This window comes from Pristiophorus japonicus, chromosome 8 (assembly GCF_044704955.1).
Source record: "Pristiophorus japonicus isolate sPriJap1 chromosome 8, sPriJap1.hap1, whole genome shotgun sequence".
NCBI lineage: Eukaryota > Metazoa > Chordata > Chondrichthyes > Pristiophoridae > Pristiophorus > Pristiophorus japonicus.
Window position 1 is genome coordinate 219,844,151 of NC_091984.1, and position 19,429 is coordinate 219,863,579.

Consider the following 19,429-nt stretch of genomic DNA (forward strand, 5'->3'; position numbering starts at 1 on the left):
CCTTTAAAATTGTACCTTTTTAGTTTATATTGCCTTTCCTCATTCTTCCTATCAAAATGAATCATTCCACACTTCTCTGCATTAAATTTCATCTGCCATGTGTCTACCCATTTCACCAGTCTCTGTCCCCCTGAAGTCTGTTGCTATCCTTCTCAATGTTTGCTACATTTCCGAGTTTTGTGTCATCTGCAAACTTTAAAATTATGCCCTGTGTACCCAAGTCCAGATCATTAATATATCTCAAAAAGAGCACTAGTCCCAACACCAACCCCTGGGGTGCACCACAGCACACTTCCCTCCAGTCTGGAAAAGTAGCCGTTCACCACTACTCTCTGCTTTCTGTCCCATAGCCAGTTTCCTTTCCACGTAGCCACTGCCCCTTTAATCTCATGGGCTTCAATTTTGCATAAAAGCCGTAATTCCTAGGGCTCGGTTGATGGCTCAGCAAGTTAATCAAGCAAGGAGCTGAGCCAAACTTGCCAGCCAAGTCTTCTCCGTCGGGGTGCTGCAATTTGCCTCACTGCCCGTGTGAGGAAGAAAAAAAATTGTCAACGGTACCCAGTCCTGATCCGTACCAAGCGACCCCCCCTGAAAAGTGAACATAGGTTGGTGTCAAATGATGGCTGGATGTCCCTCAAAGTCAAATAGCCTACCAACACTATGCTCTCACCTATCTGATCACTCTTTGTGTGAGATAATGGAGGGTGAGTGGCCCCAACAGATCCATACCTCAGCATGAGTCAGCACCTCGAGGAAAGGAGGAATACAAAAAAATGAGGGTCTTTTATGCTAGTTGACACAGGAAGATCTTGCATTTGTTTAGCACTTTTCATTGGTGGGACTCTTGCCTGAGTCAGATGGGTGTGTGTTCAATCTAGGTGCATAATCTAGGCTGATACCTCCAGTGTCCTAATTATTGTTGAAGTCTAGTCACTTCTTTTGTCGGCAAATGCGGTAGTCAATTTGCACAGTGAATGAGATATGATCAGCCTCTGCCATTAATAACCAGTTTTGGTGGTGTGGGTTGAGGGATAAGTGTGACTCAGGATGTCAGAACGCCTTTGCTTTTTGAATAGTATCATGGGATCCTTTAGATCCATCTAAACAGGTACCAGAGCCTGTTTAATGTCTAATCTAAAAGATGGTGGGATGCAGTACTCCGTGTTAGCTGTGGCTCAGTGGGTAGCACACTCGCCTCTGAGACAGAAGGTTGTGGGTTTAATTCCCACTCCAGGGACTTAAACACACACAATCTAGGCTGATACTCCAGTGCAGTGCTGAGGGAGTGCTGCCCTGTCAGAGGTGCCACCTTTCGGATGAGATGTTAAACCAACGTCCCATCTGCTCTCTGAATGGATGGAAAGATCCCATGGCACAATTTTGAAGAGCAGCAGAATTATCCCCAGTGTCCTGGCCAATATTTATCCCTCAATCAACATAACAAAAAAAACAGATTGTCTGGTCATTATCACATTGCTCTTGGTGGGAGCTTGCTTGTAGGCAAATTGGATGCAGTGTTTCCGACATTACAGAAGGCACCTCAAGTCGCTGGAGATATATCATCAACGATGTCTCCGCAAGATCCTGCAGATCTCCTGGGAGGACAGGCGCACCAACATCAGTGTCCTCGACCAGGATAACATCCGCAGTATTGAAGCACTGACCACATTCGATCAGCTTCGCTGGGCAGGCCACATAGTACGCATGCCAGATACGAGACTCCCTAAGCAAATGCTTTATGCGGAGCTCCTTCATGGTAAACGAGCCAAAGGAGGACAGTGGAAACGTTATAAGGACACCCTCAAAACCTCGCTGGTAAAGTGCGACATCACCACTGACACCTGGGAGACCCTGGCCGCAGACCGCCCGAGGTGGAGAAAGTCTATCCGGGAGGGCGTTGAGCTCTGAGCCTCGATGCAAGGAGCATGAAGAGACCAAGCGCAGGCAGCGGAAGGAGCGCGCGGCAAACCAGCCCTACAACCCACGAATGTCTGTCCCATCTGTAACAGGGTCTGTGGCTCTCCTATCGGACTGTTCAGCCATCAAAGAACTCACTTTGGGAGTGGAAGCAAGTCCTCCTCGATTCCAAGGGACTGCCTATGATGATGGTGATGATGACAACAGCGACTACACTTCAAAAAGTACTTCACTGGCTGTAAAGCACTTTGAGATGTCTGGTGGTCGTGAAAGGCGCTATATAAATGAAAGTCTTTCTTTTCTTTTCCTTACCTCAGAGTATTACTGAGGATCAGCCGAGATTATGCACTCGGTTTTGGTGTGGCATTTGAACCCACACCCATCTGACCCATCCACTGAGTCAAGCTGACACTACAAAAATGCCCGGGATGGAAAGCAACTTGTTCCGAGTTCCAGAATGTAAAATGAGTTCTTCCTGAGTAAAATGGAATCATAGACACAATGTAAGGTACAAATACAAGGTAAGTGTAAATTATGAATTTTAATAAAAATTTTTAAACCAATTTACTCATTAGAACACACACGAGATTGTTTGCATGCGAGGACAATCCTAACACAGACCGACTGTTGGGGGAAGATCTAAATCTGGATGATCCTGAGATGTACTAGTGTCGCCAGTAGTTAGACAAGACTTCTCCTTAATACCACCAGAGTTAAGTGCATTAGACCATGAAGTAATGTTTTTTCTGGAACAGAGAAGGCTGAGGGGGAGACCTGATTTGAGGTGTATAAAATTATGAGGGGCCTGGATAGAGTGGATAGGAAGGGCCTATTTCCCTTAGCAGAGGGGCCAACAACCAGTGGACATAGATTTAAAGTAACTGGTAGGAGGTTTAGAGGGGATTTGAGAGGAAAATTTCTTCACCCAGAAGGTGGTGGGAGTCTGGAACTCACTGTCTGAAAGGCAGAAGAGGCAGAAACCCTCACCACATTAAAAAAAAGTACTTGAAGTGCCGTAACCTGAAGGACTACGGACCAAGAGCTGGAAAGTGGGATTAGGCTGGATAGCTCTTTATCGGCCGGCACGGACACAATGGGCCGAATGGCGTCCTCCTGTGCTGTACATTTCTATGATTCTATGATTTGGGCTCTCTGGTCATGTTGAGGTCACTCAGCTGTCAATCTGGGAATAGTCCGTGTGGAGGGGTTGCCACGAGAAACATTCCCGTGGGGAGTCAGGCTGCCTAGTGCTGGGAGAGGGGAGGTTTTCTCGTAACTGCCCTACTCCCCCTCCCTCGCCTGCAGTGTTTGGCACACCTGCGTTTCCATGCGTGACTGGAGGCCCGCACACACCTATCCACCTGCAGGGTTTGCCCTGAGCTGGGACTTTGTACTCTTCCTTCTCCTTTTGCTCCCCAGTGGCGCAATGTTAGGGAATACTGTTCAGAGGTATTGCTGCCCCGGCAGCCACGGAGAAAGCAAAAAAGGCTCCACAGCGACAGTATCTAGAGTTTTAATGGAACTATTTTCTACAGGGGATTTTTTGTCTTAAGTGTCTCCGTTTGGTTGCAGCCCACTGTGGCATTAACATCAGGAGCATACGTTGTGGAAAGTCAGAGCACAGACCTGTGCCTCATCAGTTTGCCAAGTGTTGGAACAATACGCAGAATAACCCTCAACAAAAGGTGAGTGAAAAGGTGTTTTGCAAGAATTTTTTGTAAAAAAATTTAAAAAGAGGTTTGTAAACAAATGAGACTTTTAACCATGTCACTGCTGAAGAGCTTCGAACTTTGCATAAATTCTGCTGAACTTTGATTGGATGCTTGTTAAAGGTCAGTTTTAAATCGGGTTGTGATGGCATAACTCGAATGCTTTAATGGTATTTACTCTAAGCTGGTCCACCCGTGGTACGCACCAGTCCCTGGCTGACATTGTGGGTGAATGAGTTGGTCCCAGACCACTACTGATGCTGATCTGAAGTTGCCGAGTGCAAGGTGGGTGAAAGCAGTCCAACAGCTTCTGGGAATAAGGGGCTATGGGGAGCGGGCAGGGAAGTGGTCCCGAGTCCATGATCGGATCAGCCATGATCGTATTAGATGGCGGAGCAGGCTCGAGGGGCCGTATGGCCTACTACTCCTCCTATTTCTTATGTTATGTGCAGCAGCTCCTCCACCGCAGCACGGCTGAGACTGGGAACTTTGCGCGGTGAAAAGCTTACTGAGTGGGGCCCGTGTCCCACCATCTGTGGCTGATGCTTCGACACACTGTGCTGCCGTCATGTTGGTGAAAATTCCCTTTCAAAGAAAAGGTCCCACGACTACCCCGGGGCGGGGGCGGGGGAGGGGCCACAGTTGCTAAACGTGTGGTTATGAGCCAGACAGATACAGACCACAGAGGTCTCGGGGTTGAGTGCAAGTGTGTGCTGACTGAGACAGTGGTGAGGTACCACAATTGGCATTCCTGCATTAGGGAAACGGTGGGGTGGGAACACAATCAGCTCGGCTTCCTGCTCCTGATCGATATCCAGTGGGTCCTGCCTCATGACAGATCGGAACAGGATCAGGCGTGACCGTAATACAGCAAGAGTCAGAGATCTTTGGGCGAGGACAGAGACCAGGAGAGGGAGCACTCCCCTTTTTTCTTAGCAACTTCAGCAGTGACATGGCTTTCAGTCGGAAGCTTCTTTTTACTTAAAGACTTTAAACGCATCCCGATTCGCTCTCACAAATCCTCTTTTGCCAAGCTGGGTGTTTGGAACGAGCTCAGGATGTTCTGGCGTTTCTGAAACTCCAGCTTCTTGGCTGCACTCATCTTGCTCTCCCCCAGCAGTTTGCTGATCCGCGCAATCTCCGAGCGGACGAAGGAGTCGCCCTGCGCCAGGACCTTGCTCATGATTTTGTGGTACTGTTCTGCCGATTTCTGCTCGGCTTCCGGCGTCCCCACCACCATGGCCTTCACCGCCTCCGTGATCTTCTGCCGCTCTTCCAGGGCACGCGTGCTGCGAAACTCTGCGGCCAGGGAGTCGTATTTCTCCAGGCAGCCGAGCATCCCGACCCACACGCCTTTACCCTTCAACCACTGCTGAATTGCATCCTGTTTAATCTCTCCGGTGTACCGGACTGGATTCTCCAAATCCCCGTCACTGAACAACAAGTAGACGGGGTAGTCAGCCTTTTCCACGTTATATTTCACCCCGAGTTCTGTATTTTCCTTTTCACCATAATCTGTTTAAAAATGAATATAAAAAAAAATGTAACTACAATTAAACCAAATTTTTTATGGCATAGTTTGACTATTTTTTTAAAACATCCTTTTCCCTCAGAATTTGTTTTCCTGCCTCATCTTCTCCGCTCACACCATCCTCCGTCCCCACGGTCCCAGAAGGAAGCTTCATGGCGAAGCACTGACCAACCAACCCCTGTCCCTTCCTACAGTACTTCGTAAATGCTAATTTGGCTGTAAAGCGCTTTGGGATGTCCCGATGCCATGAAAGGCGCTATATAAATGCATGGCTTTCCTTTTTTTTTTTTAAAAAAGATTTCCTCTTTCCCTATACCAGACACCTCCCCTTCATTTCTCAGCTCAAAGGGACAGCAAAAAAACACGTCAGTTATCCTTTGGGGATCTGCTTCTCAGCTCAGGACCTGCTATCTGACGCAGGCTCCTAGCTACACTGCTCCCTGGCTGAGTGTTTCTATACATACAAAAGAACATAAGAACAAAGGAACAGGAGTAGGCTTTTCGGCCCTTCGGGTCTGCTCCGCCATTTAATAAGATCATGGCTGATCTTCTACCTCAACACTTTCCTGCACTATCCCCATATCCCTTGATTCCCATCATATCCAAAAATATATCAATCTCTGTCTTGAATATACTCAATGACTGAGCTTCCACAGCCCTCTGGGATAGAGAATTCCAAAGATTCACCATCTTCTAAGTGAAGAAATTTGTCCTCATCTCAGTCTTAAATGGCCGACCCCTTATTCTGAGACCGTGACCCCTGGTTTTTAGACTCCCCAGCCAGAGGAAACATCCTCCCTGCATCAAACCTGTCAATCCCTGTAAGAATTCTGTTATGTTTCAATGAGATCACCTCTCATTCTTCTATACTCTAGAGAATATAGGCCTAGTCTACTCAATCTCTCCTCATAAGACAATCCCCCCCCATCCCAGGAATCAATCTAGTAAACCTTTGTTGTACTCCCTCTGTAGCAAGTATATCCTTCCTTGGATAGGAGACTAAAACTACACAATACTCCAGGTGTGGTCTCACCAGGGCCCTATATAATTGCAGTAAGACGTCTTTACACTTGTACTCAAATTCTTGTGTAATAAAGGCCAACATATCATTTGCTTTCTGAATTGCTTGCTGTACTTGCATGTTAACTTTCAACGATTCATGTACACAAGTATGTTAAACACAAAATGTGTATGGGAGCTTCATGTTAAAACAGATTTCAGCTGTGACAGGTGCATCATATTGTTGTCAGGACTAACCATCATGTTACACTCAGCCGTTGAATAGAGGAGGCTGTATGGATCAAATAGGTGACAATACTGACATTATTTTATCCTCTGTTAAAACTTGGACACGTAACTCAGTCCTACCTGATATTCCCACCTCAGCCACCAAGAGCTCCTTGCTGGAAGCAGAATTTTCCGCTAATTTCTTAAACTCATCCTGTTTCTCTCCATACGGATACTGCGTGTCAATCTTTACCAGGACATACATCTGTTTGGGAATAACCTGCGGGGAACATTGAGACCTCAGGCACTGGTCCACACACTGAGTTTGCACAATCCTGTCATCATCTGGCACTGCATTTCAAAGGACACATCGAATCCAGGACCCCCTTTACCAGCAAACCAATCTGCTATATATTCAGTGGACAATCAGAGTGCTGTTCTATTTGCTGCATGGTAATAGCATCACAGCAAGAACAACGTGCGTTTATATAGCGCCTTCAACATAGTAAAAACATCCCAAGTCGCTTCTCAGGAGCATTGTAAATCATTTGACACAAAGCCACATAAGGAGAAATTTGGGCAGATGACCAAAAGCTTGGACAAAGAGGTAAGTTTTAAGGAGTGTTTTAAAGAAGGAAAGAGAGGTAGAGAGATGGAAAGGTTTAAGGAGGGCATTCCAGAGCTTGGGAACTAGGCAGCTGAAGGCACAGTCACCAATGATGGAGCGATTATAATCAGGGATGCTCAAGAGACCAGAATTAGAGGATATGATGAGGTATATAATAAGGAATAGTTTCAGGAGTTTCACTCTCTTTACATCCCCTCCAATTTGCTCCCCTTCTGTCTGAGTTTCTCTGACACACTGGGCGATATTTGTTGCATAGACAACAAATCTAGTAGTCCCCTGTGTATAGAAGACTACGGGTTGGTCTAATTGAGGTGTTTAAGATGACTAAAGGATTTGGCAGGGTAGATACTGAGAAAGTATTTCCACTGGTGGGGGGAGTCCAGATCAAGGGGCCAATCAGAGGTCAAGTCCAGAACCACTTCTTCACATAAAGGCTAGTGGTAATCTGGAATTCTCTTCCCCCCCCAAAAAGCTGTTGAGGCTGGGGTCAATTGAAAATGTCAGAATTGAAATTGATAGATTCTTGTATCAGGGTGTAAAGAGATATTTAACCAAGGCTGATAAATGGATTTGAGATACAGATCAACCATGATCTAATTGATTGGCGGAACAGGCACAAAGGGCTATGTTTCCTTGGGTGCCTTTGAGTATCTCGGCCCAGTGACTTTTTTTCTTCATGTGCGACCAGATACGATGTAAACAATCTCTTTGGCCTGGGACAGGAGGCATCACAGCTAAGCTCTTCCGACTAGGGTCAATGGGTAGCAACCAGGACAGGGCTGATCTTCCTTACCTGGGAACAGTGAAGCATTTTGTAGTGCTCTTACACTGTATGTGATCATCATCATCATCATAGGCAGTCTTCCACGCCAAAAAGGGATGAGTTCACAGGTGTTTCACTGAAGGACCTAATATTCGAGGTTGCGAACTACATCTTGAAGGGTGGAAGATGCCTGTGCGTGGATGTTTTTAACGTGTGGTGGCCATTGCACACGGACTTGTCACAGCTCGGTCTTGGTCCAGCGGCAAGGATTACCCAAGATGACTGGAGGCTGGTGTAAACAGACCAGTCCAGACCACCTTCAGATTCTGCTCTCTGCCTGTTCTTCTGGACATTGCGACGTAATTACATCTGGCATACTTCAGGAACGACGGGGACATTTTAAAGAATGTTTGAGGGCCGTTCATGGCTACAAAACATTTCTGGAATTTGTGAACAGTGGGAGTTTCACCCTCACAGTTCATTGCATCATACTAATCCCTCAAGTATGTGACAGCCACACAACACACTTCCAGCCATTACTTATTACAACTTAATATTATTGAATGTAAAGCAAATGTGAACTATTACTGAGTAATGACTCTCGGGTGTAATAGTATTTTAAGACAATCTTCACTCGGATGTGTTTAGAGAGTGAGAGCTACGAGCCGTTTTCATCACAGACAATATGGATGGTTTGTCATGTTTCTGTAATAAAAGATTTTGTGAAGCTGCTTCCTGTTTAAAACTGAAACGTGATATTTAGTAGCTGCAACCGGCTGTGTGGGTTATCGGCCTCTCCCTGACCACTTTGTTGGACGTGGCTTTTGTTTCCCCTTCTTTGGTTCATAAGTGATTCATTGCACAAAGCACTTTGAGATAAGTGTGATAATGTGATGTGGCACTGTAAAAAAACACCCATTTCTTTTCATTTTGGTTTTTAGTTACAACTTTTGAACTTTGGAGTTTTACAAAAATGCTGCACCCGATGAGGATGCTGCTTTAGAATGGTTCCTGTTTTTTTTATAAAACCCTTGTGCTTCTGTACATGACTGAGTTTCAGATTCCGGCACGTTCTCCAAGCTGGTGCGGCCTTCGTCTGGTTAATGATAGAAAAGCTGGAACGAAGAAAGGGAAAAGACAGAGAAAGCAAGAGCAGGCGGGGGGGGGGGGGGGGGGGGGGAGAGGGGAAAGAGAGAGAGAGAGAGAGAGAGAGAGAGAGAGAGAGAGAGAGAAGGGGACAGTGAGAGAGAGAGAGAGAAGGGGACAGTGAGAGAGAGAGAGAGCAGGGGACAGAGAGAGAGAGCAGGGGGGCCAAAGAGTGAGAAAGAGAGCAGGGGACAGTGAGAGAGCGAGAGAGCAGGGGACAGTGAGAGAGAGAGAGAGCAGGGGGGCCAGAGAGAGAGCGAGAGAGCAGGGGACAGTGTGAGATAGAGAGAGAGAGAGAGCAGGGGACAGAGAGAGAGAGAGAGCGCGAGCAGGGGACAGAGAGAGAGAGAGAGTATAAGCGAAAACAATAAAAAAAAACAGAGAGAGAGAGAGAGAGAGAGGGGGCAGAGAGAGAGAGAGAGCGAGAGCGAGCGTGGGGGGGCAAAGAGAGATTGAGAAAGAGAGCAGGGACAGTGTGAGATAGAGAGAGAGAGCAGGGGACAGTGAGAGAGAGAGAGAGAGAGAGAGAGAGAGCAGGGGACAGTGAGAGAGAGAGAGAGATAGGAGGGGGCAGTGAGAGAGAGAGAGAGTGAGCGGGGGCAGTGAGAGAGAGAGGGAAAGAGAGAGAGCAGGGGGCAGTGAGAGAGAGAGAGAGAGAGAGCAGGGGGAGAGAGAGAGAGCAGGGGGCAGTGAGAGAGAGAGAGAGCAGGGGGAGAGAGAGAGAGCAGGGGGCAGTGAGAGAGAGAGAGAGAGAGAGAGGGAGAGGGCAGGGGGCAGTGAGAGAGAGAGAGAGAGCAGGGGACAGTGAGAGAGAGAGAGCGCAGGGGGCAGTGAGAGAGAGAGAGAGCAGGGGGCAGAGAGAGAAAGAGCAGGGGGCAGTGAGAGAGAGAGAGAGAGAGAGCAGGGGGCAGTGAGAGAGAGAGAGAGAGAGAGCGCAGGGGGCAGTGAGAGAGAGAGAGAGAGCGCAGGGGGCAGTGAGAGAGAGAGAGAGAGCGCAGGGGGCAGTGACAGAGAGAGAGAGCGCAGGGGGCAGTGAGAGAGAGAGAGCAGGGGGCAGTGAGTGAGAGAGAGATAGCAGGGGGCAGAGAGAGAGAGAGCAGGGGGCAGTGAGAGAGAGAGAGAGCAGGGGGCAGTGAGAGAGAGAGAGAGCAGGGGGCAGTGAGAGAGAGAGAGAGCAGGGGGCAGTGAGAGAGAGAGAGAGAGAGTGTGAGCGGGGGCAGTGAGAGAGAGAGAGTGCGAGCGTGGGGGGGCAAAGAGAGATTGAGAAAGAGAGCAGGGGACAGTGTGAGATAGAGAGAGAGAGAGAGAGAGAGAGCGAGCAGGGGACAGTGAGAGAGAGAGAGAGAGAGAGAGAGAGAGAGAGAGAGCAGGGGACAGTGAGAGAGAGAGCAGGGGACAGTGAAAGAGAGAGAGATAGGAGGGGGCAGTGAGAGAGAGAGAGAGAGCGGGGGCAGTGAGAGAGAGAGAGAGAGAGAGAGAGAGCAGGGGGCAGTGAGAGAGAGAGAGAGAGCAGGGGACAGTGAGAGAGAGAGAGAGAGAGCAGGGGACAGTGAGAGAGAGAGAGAGCAGGGGACAGTGAGAGAGAGAGAGAGAGCAGGGGGCAGAGAGAGAAAGAGCAGGGGAGAGAGAGAGAGAGAGAGCAGGGGGCAGTGAGAGAGAGAGAGAGCGCAGGGGGCAGTGACAGAGAGAGCGCGCAGGGGGCAGTGACAGAGAGAGAGAGCGCAGGGGGCAGTGAGAGAGAGAGAGAGCAGGGGGCAGAGAGAGAAAGAGCAGGGGGCAGTGAGAGAGAGAGAGCAGGGGGCAGTGAGAGAGAGAGAGCAGGGGGCAGTGAGAGAGAGAGAGCAGGGGGCAGTGAGAGAGAGAGAGCAGGGGGCAGTGAGAGAGAGAGAGCAGGGGGCAGTGAGAGAGAGAGAGCAGGGGGCAGTGAGAGAGAGAGAGCAGGGGGCAGTGAGAGAGAGAGAGCAGGGGGCAGTGAGAGAGAGAGAGCAGGGGGCAGTGAGAGAGAGAGAGCAGGGGGCAGTGAGAGAGAGAGAGCAGGGGGCAGTGAGAGAGAGAGAGCAGGAGGCAGTGAGAGAGAGAAAGCAGGGGGTAGTGAGAGAGAGAGAGCAGGGGGCAGTGAGAGAGAGAGAGCAGGAGGCAGTGAGAGAGAGAGAGCAGGGGATAGTGAGAGAGAGAGAGAGCAGGGGACAGAGAGAGAGAGAGAGAGAGAGCAGGGGGGCCAAAGAGTGAGAAAGAGAGCAGGGGACAGTGAGAGAGAGAGAGAGCAGGGGGGCCAGAGAGAGAGCGAGAGAGCAGGGGACAGTGTGAGATAGAGAGAGAGAGAGAGAGAGAGAGCAGGGGACAGAGAGAGAGAGAGAGCGAGCAGGGGACAGAGAGAGAGAGAGAGAGAGAGTATAAGCGAAAACAATAAAAAAAAAACAGAGAGAGAGAGAGAGAGGGGGCAGAGAGAGAGAGCGAGAGCGAGCGTGGGGGGGCAAAGAGAGATTGAGAAAGAGAGCAGGGACAGTGTGAGATAGAGAGAGAGAGCAGGGGACAGTGAGAGAGAGAGAGAGAGAGAGAGCAGGGGACAGTGAGAGAGAGAGAGAGCAGGGGGAGAGAGAGAGAGAGCAGGGGGCAGTGAGAGAGAGAGAGAGAGCAGGGGACAGTGAGAGAGAGAGAGAGAGAGCAGGGGGCAGTGAGAGAGAGAGAGAGCATGGGGCAGAGAGAGAAAGAGCAGGGGGCAGTGAGAGAGAGAGAGAGAGAGAGAGCAGGGGGCAGTGAGAGAGAGAGAGAGAGAGAGAGAGAGCGCAGGGGGCAGTGAGAGAGAGAGAGAGAGCGCAGGGGGCAGTGAGAGAGAGAGAGAGCGCAGGGGGCAGTGACAGAGAGAGAGAGCGCAGGGGGCAGTGAGAGAGAGAGAGCAGGGGGCAGTGAGTGAGAGAGAGAGCAGGGGGCAGTGAGAGAGAGAGAGCAGGGGGCAGTGAGAGAGAGAGAGCAGGGGGCAGTGAGGGAGAGAGAGCAGGGGGCAGTGAGAGAGAGAGAGCAGGGGGCAGTGAGAGAGAGAGAGCAGGGGGCAGTGAGAGAGAGAGAGAGAGAGAGAGAGAGCAGGGGGCAGTGAGAGAGAGAGAGAGAGAGAGAGTGTGAGCGGGGGCAGTGAGAGAGAGAGAGAGAGTGCGAGCGTGGGGGGGCAAAGAGAGATTGAGAAAGAGAGCAGGGGACAGTGTGAGATAGAGAGAGAGAGAGCAGGGGACAGAGAGAGAGAGAGCAGGGGACAGTGAAAGAGAGAGAGATAGGAGGGGGCAGTGAGAGAGAGAGAGAGAGAGCGGGGGCAGTGAGAGAGAGAGAGAGAGAGAGAGAGCGCAGGGGGCAGTGAGAGAGAGAGCGCAGGGGGCAGTGACAGAGAGAGAGAGCGCAGGGGGCAGTGAGAGAGAGAGAGCAGGGGGCAGTGAGAGAGAGAGAGAGAGAGAGAGAGAGCGCAGGGGACAGTGAGAGAGAGCAGGGGACAGTGAAAGAGAGAGAGATAGGAGGGGGCAGTGAGAGAGAGAGAGAGAGAGAGAGAGAGCGAGCAGGGGGCAGTGAGAGAGAGAGAGAGCAGGGGACAGTGAGAGAGAGAGAGAGAGAGCAGGGGACAGTGAGAGAGAGAGAGAGCAGGGGGCAGAGAGAGAAAGAGCAGGGGGCAGAGAGAGAGAGAGAGAGAGAGAGCGCAGGGGGCAGTGACAGAGAGAGATAGCGCAGGGGGCAGTGACAGAGAGAGAGAGCGCAGGGGGCAGTGAGAGAAAGAGCAGGGGGCAGTGAGAGAGAGAGAGAGAGAGAGCAGGGGGCAGAGAGAGAAAGAGCAGGGGGCAGAGAGAGAAAGAGCAGGGGGCAGTGAGAGAGAGAGAGAGAGAGAGCAGGGGGCAGTGAGAGAGAGAGAGAGCGCGCAGGGGGCAGTGACAGAGAGAGAGAGCGCAGGGGGCAGTGAGAGAGAGAGCGCAGGGGGCAGTGACAGGAAGAGAGAGCGCAGGGGGCAGTGAGAGAGAGAGAGCAGGGGGCAGTGAGAGAGAGAGGAGGGGGCAGTGAGAGAGAGAGAGCAGGGGGCAGTGAGAGAGAGAGAGCAGGGGGCAGTGAGAGAGAGAGCAGGAGGCAGTGAGAGAGAGAGAGCAGGGGGTAGTGAGAGAGAGAGAGCAGGGGGCAGTGAGAGAGAGAGAGCTGGGGGCAGTGAGAGAGAGAGAGCAGGGGGCAGTGAGAGAGAGAGAGCAGGGGGCAGTGAGAGAGAGAGAGCAGGGGGCAGTGAGAGAGAGAGAGAGAGAGAGAGAGAGAGAGCAGGGGGCAGTGAGAGAGAGCGAGAGAGAGAGCGCGCAGGGGGCAGTGAGAGAGAGAGAGAGCAGGGGACAGTGAGAGAGAGAGAGAGAGAGAGAGGGGGCAGTGAGAGAGAGCGAGCAGGGGGCATTGAGAGAGAGAGAGAGCAGGGGACAGTGAGAGAGAGAGAGAGCAGGGGACAGTGAGAGAGAGAGAGAGCAGGGGACAGTGAGAGAGAGAGAGAGCAGGGGACAGTGAGAGAGAGAGAGAGCAGGGGACAGTGAGAGAGAGAGAGAGCAGGGGACAGTGAGAGAGAGAGAGAGAGAGAGAGAGAGAGAGAGAGAGGGGGCAGTGAGAGAGAGAGAGCAGGGGGCAGTGAGAGAGAGAGAGCAGGGGGCAGTGAGAGAGAGAGAGCAGGAGGCAGTGAGAGAGAGAGGGCAGGGGGCAGTGAGAGAGAGAGCAGGGGGCAGTGAGAGAGAGAGCAGGGGGCAGTGAGAGAGAGAGCAGGGGGCAGTGAGAGAGAGAGCAGGGGGCAGTGAGAGAGAGAGCAGGGGGCAGTGAGAGAGAGAGCAGGGGGCAGTGAGAGAGAGAGCAGGGGGCAGTGAGAGAGAGAGCAGGGGGCAGTGAGAGAGAGAGCAGGGGGCAGTGAGAGAGAGAGCAGGGGGCAGTGAGAGAGAGAGAGAGAGCGAGCAGGGGGCAGTGAGAGAGAGAGAGAGAGAGTGCAGGGGGCAGTGAGAGTGAGAGAGAAGAGAGCAGGGGGCAGTGAGAGAGAGAGAGAGCAGGGGGCAGAGAGAGAGAGAGAGTGAGCGAGCGGGGGGGGGGGCAAAGAGAGATTGAGAAAGAGAGCAGGGGACAGTGAGAGAGAGAGAGAGCAGGGGACAGAGAGAGAGAGAGAGAGAGAGAGGAGGGGACAGTGAGTGAGAGAGAGCAGGGGGCAGAGAGAGAGAGAGCAGGGGACAGTGAGAGAGAGAGAGAGAGAGAGAGAGAGAGAGAGAGAGAGGGGGCAGTGAGAGAGAGAGAGCAGGGGGCAGTGAGAGAGAGAGAGAGCGCGAGCAGGGGACAGTGAGAGAGAGAGAGAGAGAGAGAGAGAGAGAGGAGGGGGCAGTGAGTGAGAGAGAGCAGTGGGCAGTGAGAGAGAGAGAGCAGGGGGCAGTGAGAGAGAGAGAGCAGGAGCAGTGAGAGAGAGCGAGAGAGATCAGGGGGCAGTGAGAGAGAGAGCGAGAGAGAGCAGGGTGCAGTGAGAGAGGGAGAGAGAGCGCAGGGGGCAGTGAGAGAGAGAGAGCAGGGGGCAGTGAGAGAGAGAGAGAGAGAGCGCAGGGGGCAGTGAGAGAGAGAGAGCAGGGGGCAGTGAGAGAGAGAGAGAGAGCAGGGGGCAGTGAGAGAGAGAGCGCTGGGGGCAGTGAGAGAGAGAGCGAGAGAGAGAGAGCAGGGGGCAGTGAGAGAGAGAGAGAGCAGGGGACAGAGAGAGAGAGAGAGAGAGAGAGGGGGCAGTGAGAGAGAGAGCAGGGGGCATTGAGAGAGAGAGAGAGAGCAGGGGGCATTGAGAGAGAGAGAGCAGGGGGCAGTGAGAGAGAGAGAGCAGGGGGCAGTGAGAGAGAGAGAGCAGGGGGCAGTGAGAGAGAGAGCAGGGGGCAGTGAGAGAGAGAGCAGGGGGCAGTGAGAGAGAGAGCAGGGGGCAGTGAGAGAGAGAGCGCAGGGGGCAGTGAGAGAGAGAGCAGGGGGCAGTGAGAGAGAGAGCAGGGGGCAGTGAGAGAGAGAGAGCAGGGGGCAGTGAGAGAGAGAGAGCAGGGGACAGTGAGAGAGAGAGCAGGGGGCAGTGAGAGAGAGAGCAGGGGGCAGTGAGAGAGAGAGCAGGGGGCAGTGAGAGAGAGAGCAGGGGGCAGTGAGAGAGAGAGCAGGGGGCAGTGAGAGAGAGAGCAGGGGGCAGTGAGAGAGAGAGCAGGGGGCAGTGAGAGAGAGCGAGAGAGAGAGCGAGCAGGGGGCAGTGAGAGAGAGAGAGAGTGCAGAGGGCAGTGAGAGTGAGAGAGAGAGAGAGAGAAGAGAGCAGGGGGCAGTGAGAGAGAGAGAGAGCAGGGGGCAGTGAGAGAGAGAGAGAGAGCGAGCAGGGGGCAGTGTGAGAGAGAGTGAGCGAGCGGGGGGGGGCAAAGAGAGATTGAGAAAGAGAGCAGGGGACAGTGAGAGAGAGAGAGAGAGAGCAGGGGACAGAGAGAGAGAGAGAGAGCGCGAGCAGGGGACAGAGAAAGAGAGAGAGAGAGAGAGAGCGCGCAGGGGGCAGTGAGAGAGAGAGAGAGAGCAGGGGGCAGTGAGAGAGAGAGAGAGAGGAGGGGGCAGTGAGAGAGAGAGAGGAGGGGGCAGTGAGTGAGAGAGAGCAGGGGGCAGTGAGAGAGAGCGAGAGAGATCAGGGGGCAGTGAGAGAGCGAGAGAGAGCAGGGTGCAGTGAGAGAGAGCGAAAGAGAGAGAGGGAGAGAGAGAGCAGGGGGCAGTGAGAGAGAGATCAGGGGGCAGTGAGAGAGAGATCAGGGGGCAGTGAGAGAGCGAGAGAGAGCAGGGTGCAGTGAGAGAGAGCGAGAGAGAGAGAGGGAGAGAGAGAACAGGGGGCAGTGAGAGAGAGAGCAGGGGGCAGTGAGAGAGAGAGAGAGAGAGAGGAGGGGGCAGTGAGAGAGAGAGAGCAGGGGGCAGTGAGAGAGAGAGAGCAGGGGGCAGTGAGAGAGAGAGCAGGAGGCAGTGAGAGAGAGAGAGCAGGGGGTAGTGAGAGAGAGAGAGAGCAGGGGGCAGTGAGAGAGAGAGAGCAGGGGGCAGTGAGAGAGAGAGAGCAGGGGGCAGTGAGAGAGAGAGAGCAGGGGGCAGTGAGAGAGAGAGAGCAGGGGGCAGTGAGAGAGAGAGAGCAGGGGGCAGTGAGAGAGAGAGAGCAGGGGGCAGTGAGAGAGAGAGAGCAGGGGGCAGTGAGAGAGAGAGAGCAGGGGGCAGTGAGAGAGAGAGAGCAGGGGGCAGTGAGAGAGAGAGAGCAGGGGGCAGTGAGAGAGAGAGAGAGAACAGGGGGCAGTGAGAGAGAGAGAGCAGGGGGCAGAGAGCGAGAGAGAGAGTGCGAGCGGGGGGGGGCAAAGAGAGATTGAGAAAGAGAGCAGGGGACAGTGAGAGAGAGAGCAAGCAGGGGACAGAGAGAGAGAGAGAGTGAGCGGGGGCAATGAGAGAGAGAGAGAGGGGAGGGGGCAGTGAGAGTGAGAGTGAGAGTGAGAGAGAGAGAGAGAGAGAGAGAGCAGGAGGCAGTGAGAGAGAGAGAGCAGGGGGCAGTGAGAGAGAGAGAGAGAGAGAGAGCAGGGGGCAGTGAGAGAGAGCGAGAGAGAGAGCGCGCAGGGGGCAGTGAGAGAGAGAGAGAGCAGGGGACAGTGAGAGAGAGAGAGAGAGAGAGAGAGAGAGAGAGGGGGCAGTGAGAGAGAGCGAGCAGGGGGCATTGAGAGAGAGAGAGAGCAGGGGATAGTGAGAGAGAGAGAGAGCAGGGGACAGTGAGAGAGAGAGAGAGAGCAGGGGACAGTGAGAGAGAGAGAGAGAGGGGGCAGTGAGAGAGAGAGAGCAGGGGGCAGTGAGAGAGAGAGAGCAGGGGGCAGTGAGAGAGAGAGGGCAGGGGGCAGTGAGAGAGAGAGGGCAGGGGGCAGTGAGAGAGAGAGCAGGGGGCAGTGAGAGAGAGAGAGCAGGGGGCAGTGAGAGAGAGAGCAGGGGGCAGTGAGAGAGAGAGCAGGGGGCAGTGAGAGAGAGAGCAGGGGGCAGTGAGAGAGCGAGAGAGCAGGGGGCAGAGAGAGAGAGAGTGAGCGAGCGGGGGGGGGGGGGCAAAGAGAGACTGAGAAAGAGAGCAGGGGACAGTGAGAGAGAGAGAGAGAGAGAGAGCAGGGGACAGAGAGAGAGAGAGAGAGAGAGAGAGAGAGAGAGAGGGGGCAGTGAGAGAGAGAGAGCAGGGGGCAGTGAGAGAGAGAGAGAGCGCGAGCAGGGGACAGTGAGAGAGAGAGAGAGAGAGAGAGAGGAGGGGGCAGTGAGTGAGAGAGAGCAGTGGGCAGTGAGAGAGAGAGAGCAGGGGGCAGTGAGAGAGAGAGAGCAGGGGCAGTGAGAGAGAGCGAGAGAGATCAGGGGGCAGTGAGAGAGAGCGAGAGAGAGCAGGGTGCAGTGAGAGAGGGAGAGAGAGCGCAGGGGGCAGTGAGAGAGAGAGAGCAGGGGGCAGTGAGAGAGAGAGAGAGAGCGCAGGGGGCAGTGAGAGAGAGAGAGCAGGGGGCAGTGAGAGAGAGAGAGAGCAGGGGGCAGTGAGAGAGAGAGCGCAGGGGGCAGTGAGAGAGAGAGCGAGAGAGAGAGAGCAGGGGGCAGTGAGAGAGAGAGAGCAGGGGACAGAGAGAGAGAGAGAGAGAGAGAGAGGGGGCAGTGAGAGAGAGAGAGCAGGGGGCATTGAGAGAGAGAGAGAGCAGGGGATAGTGAGAGAGAGAGAGAGAGCAGGGGACAGTGAGAGAGAGAGAGAGAGCAGGGGACAGTGAGAGAGAGAGAGAGCAGGGGGCAGTGAGAGAGAGAGAGCAGGGGGCAGTGAGAGAGAGAGAGCAGGGGGCAGTGAGAGAGAGAGAGAGGAGGGGGCAGTGAGTGAGAGAGAGCAGGGGGCAGTGAGAGAGCGAGAGAGATCAGGGGGCAGTGAGAGAGCGAGAGAGAGCAGGGTGCAGTGAGAGAGAGCGAAAGAGAGAGAGGGAGAGAGAGAGCAGGGGGCAGTGAGAGAGAGAGAGAGAGAGAGCAGGGGGCATTGAGAGAGAGAGAGAGCAGGGGATAGTGAGAGAGAGAGAGAGCGCAGGGGGCAGTGAGAGAGAGAGCTGGGGGCAGTGAGAGAGAGAGAGCAGGGGGCAGTGAGAGAGAGAGAGCAGGGGGCAGTGAGAGAGAGAGAGAGCAGGGGGCAGTGAGAGAGAGAGAGCAGGGGGCAGAGAGAGAGAGAGAGCAGGGGGCAGTGAGAGAGAGAGAGCAGGGGGCAGTGAGAGAGAGAGAGCAGGGGGCAGTGAGAGAGAGAGAGCAGGGGGCAGTGAGAGAGAGAGAGCAGGGGGCAGTGAGAGAGAGAGAGCAGGGGGCAGTGAGAGAGAGAGAGCAGGGGGCAGTGAGAGAGAGAGAGCAGGGGGCAGTGAGAGAGAGAGCAGGGGGCAGTGAGAGAGAGAGCAGGGGGCAGTGAGAGAGAGAGCAGGGGGCAGTGAGAGAGAGAGCAGGGGGCAGTGAGAGAGAGAGCAGGGGGCAGTGAGAGAGAGAGCAGGGGGCAGTGAGAGAGAGAGCAGGGGGCAGTGAGAGAGAGAGCAGGGGGCAGTGAGAGAGAGAGCAGGGGGCAGTGAGAGAGAGAGAGCAGGGGGCAGTGAGAGAGAGAGAGCAGGGGGCAGTGAGAGAGAGAGAGCAGGGGGCAGTGAGAGAGAGAGAGCAGGGGGCAGTGAGAGAGAGAGAGAGAACAGGGGGCAGTGAGAGAGAGAGCAGGGGGCAGAGAGCGAGAGAGAGAGTGCGAGCGGGGGGGGGGCAAAGAGAGATTGAGAAAGAGAGCAGGGGACAGTGAGAGAGAGAGCAAGCAGGGGACAGAGAGAGAGAGAGAGAGAGAGAGAGTGAGCGGGGGCAATGAGAGAGAGAGAGGGGAGGGGGCAGTGAGAGTGAGAGTGAGAGAGAGAGAGAGAGAGAGCAGGAGGCAGTGAGAGAGAGAGCAGGGGGCAGTGAGAGAGAGAGAGAGAGAGAGAGAGAGCAGGGGGCAGTGAGAGAGAGCGAGAGAGAGAGCGCGCAGGGGGCAGTGAGAGAGAGAGAGAGCAGGGACAGTGAGAGAGAGAGAGAGAGAGAGAGAGAGAGAGAGAGAGAGAGAGGGGGCAGTGAGAGAGAGCGAGCAGGGGGCATTGAGAGAGAGAGAGAGCAGGGGATAGTGAGAGAGAGAGAGAGCAGGGGACAGTGAGAGAGAGAGAGAGAGCAGGGGACAGTGAGAGAGAGAGAGAGCAGGGGACAGTGAGAGAGAGAGAGAGAGAGAGAGAGAGAGGGGGCAGTGAGAGAGAGAGAGCAGGGGGCAGTGAGAGAGAGAGAGCAGGGGGCAGTGAGAGAGAGAGAGCAGGAGGCAGTGAGAGAGAGAGGGGCAGGGGGCAGTGAGAGAGAGAGCAGGGGCAGTGAGAGAGAGAGCAGGGGGCAGTGAGAGAGAGAGCAGGGGGCAGTGAGAGAGAGCGAGAGAGAGAGCGAGCAGGGGGCAGTGAGAGAGAGAGAGAGAGTGCAGGGGGCAGTGAGAGTGA

At 53.7% G+C, this 19,429-nt stretch overlaps 1 protein-coding gene across 1 annotated transcript in view; it reads right to left on the reverse strand.

Moving 5' to 3' along the window:
- Window positions 1–2,443: 2,443 nt before the first annotated feature.
- The window catches only part of LOC139269012 (endoplasmic reticulum resident protein 29-like), a 32,180-nt gene continuing 15,194 nt past the window's right edge, over window positions 2,444–19,429 (reverse strand). Inside the window, exons 2-3 of the mRNA XM_070887940.1 lie at window positions 6,526–6,664; window positions 2,444–5,141 (exon numbers count right to left, since the gene is read on the reverse strand). Coding sequence (XP_070744041.1) covers window positions 4,639–5,141; window positions 6,526–6,664 — 642 coding nt within the window. The 3' untranslated portion in view covers window positions 2,444–4,638. The remainder of the gene's footprint in view (window positions 5,142–6,525; window positions 6,665–19,429) is intronic.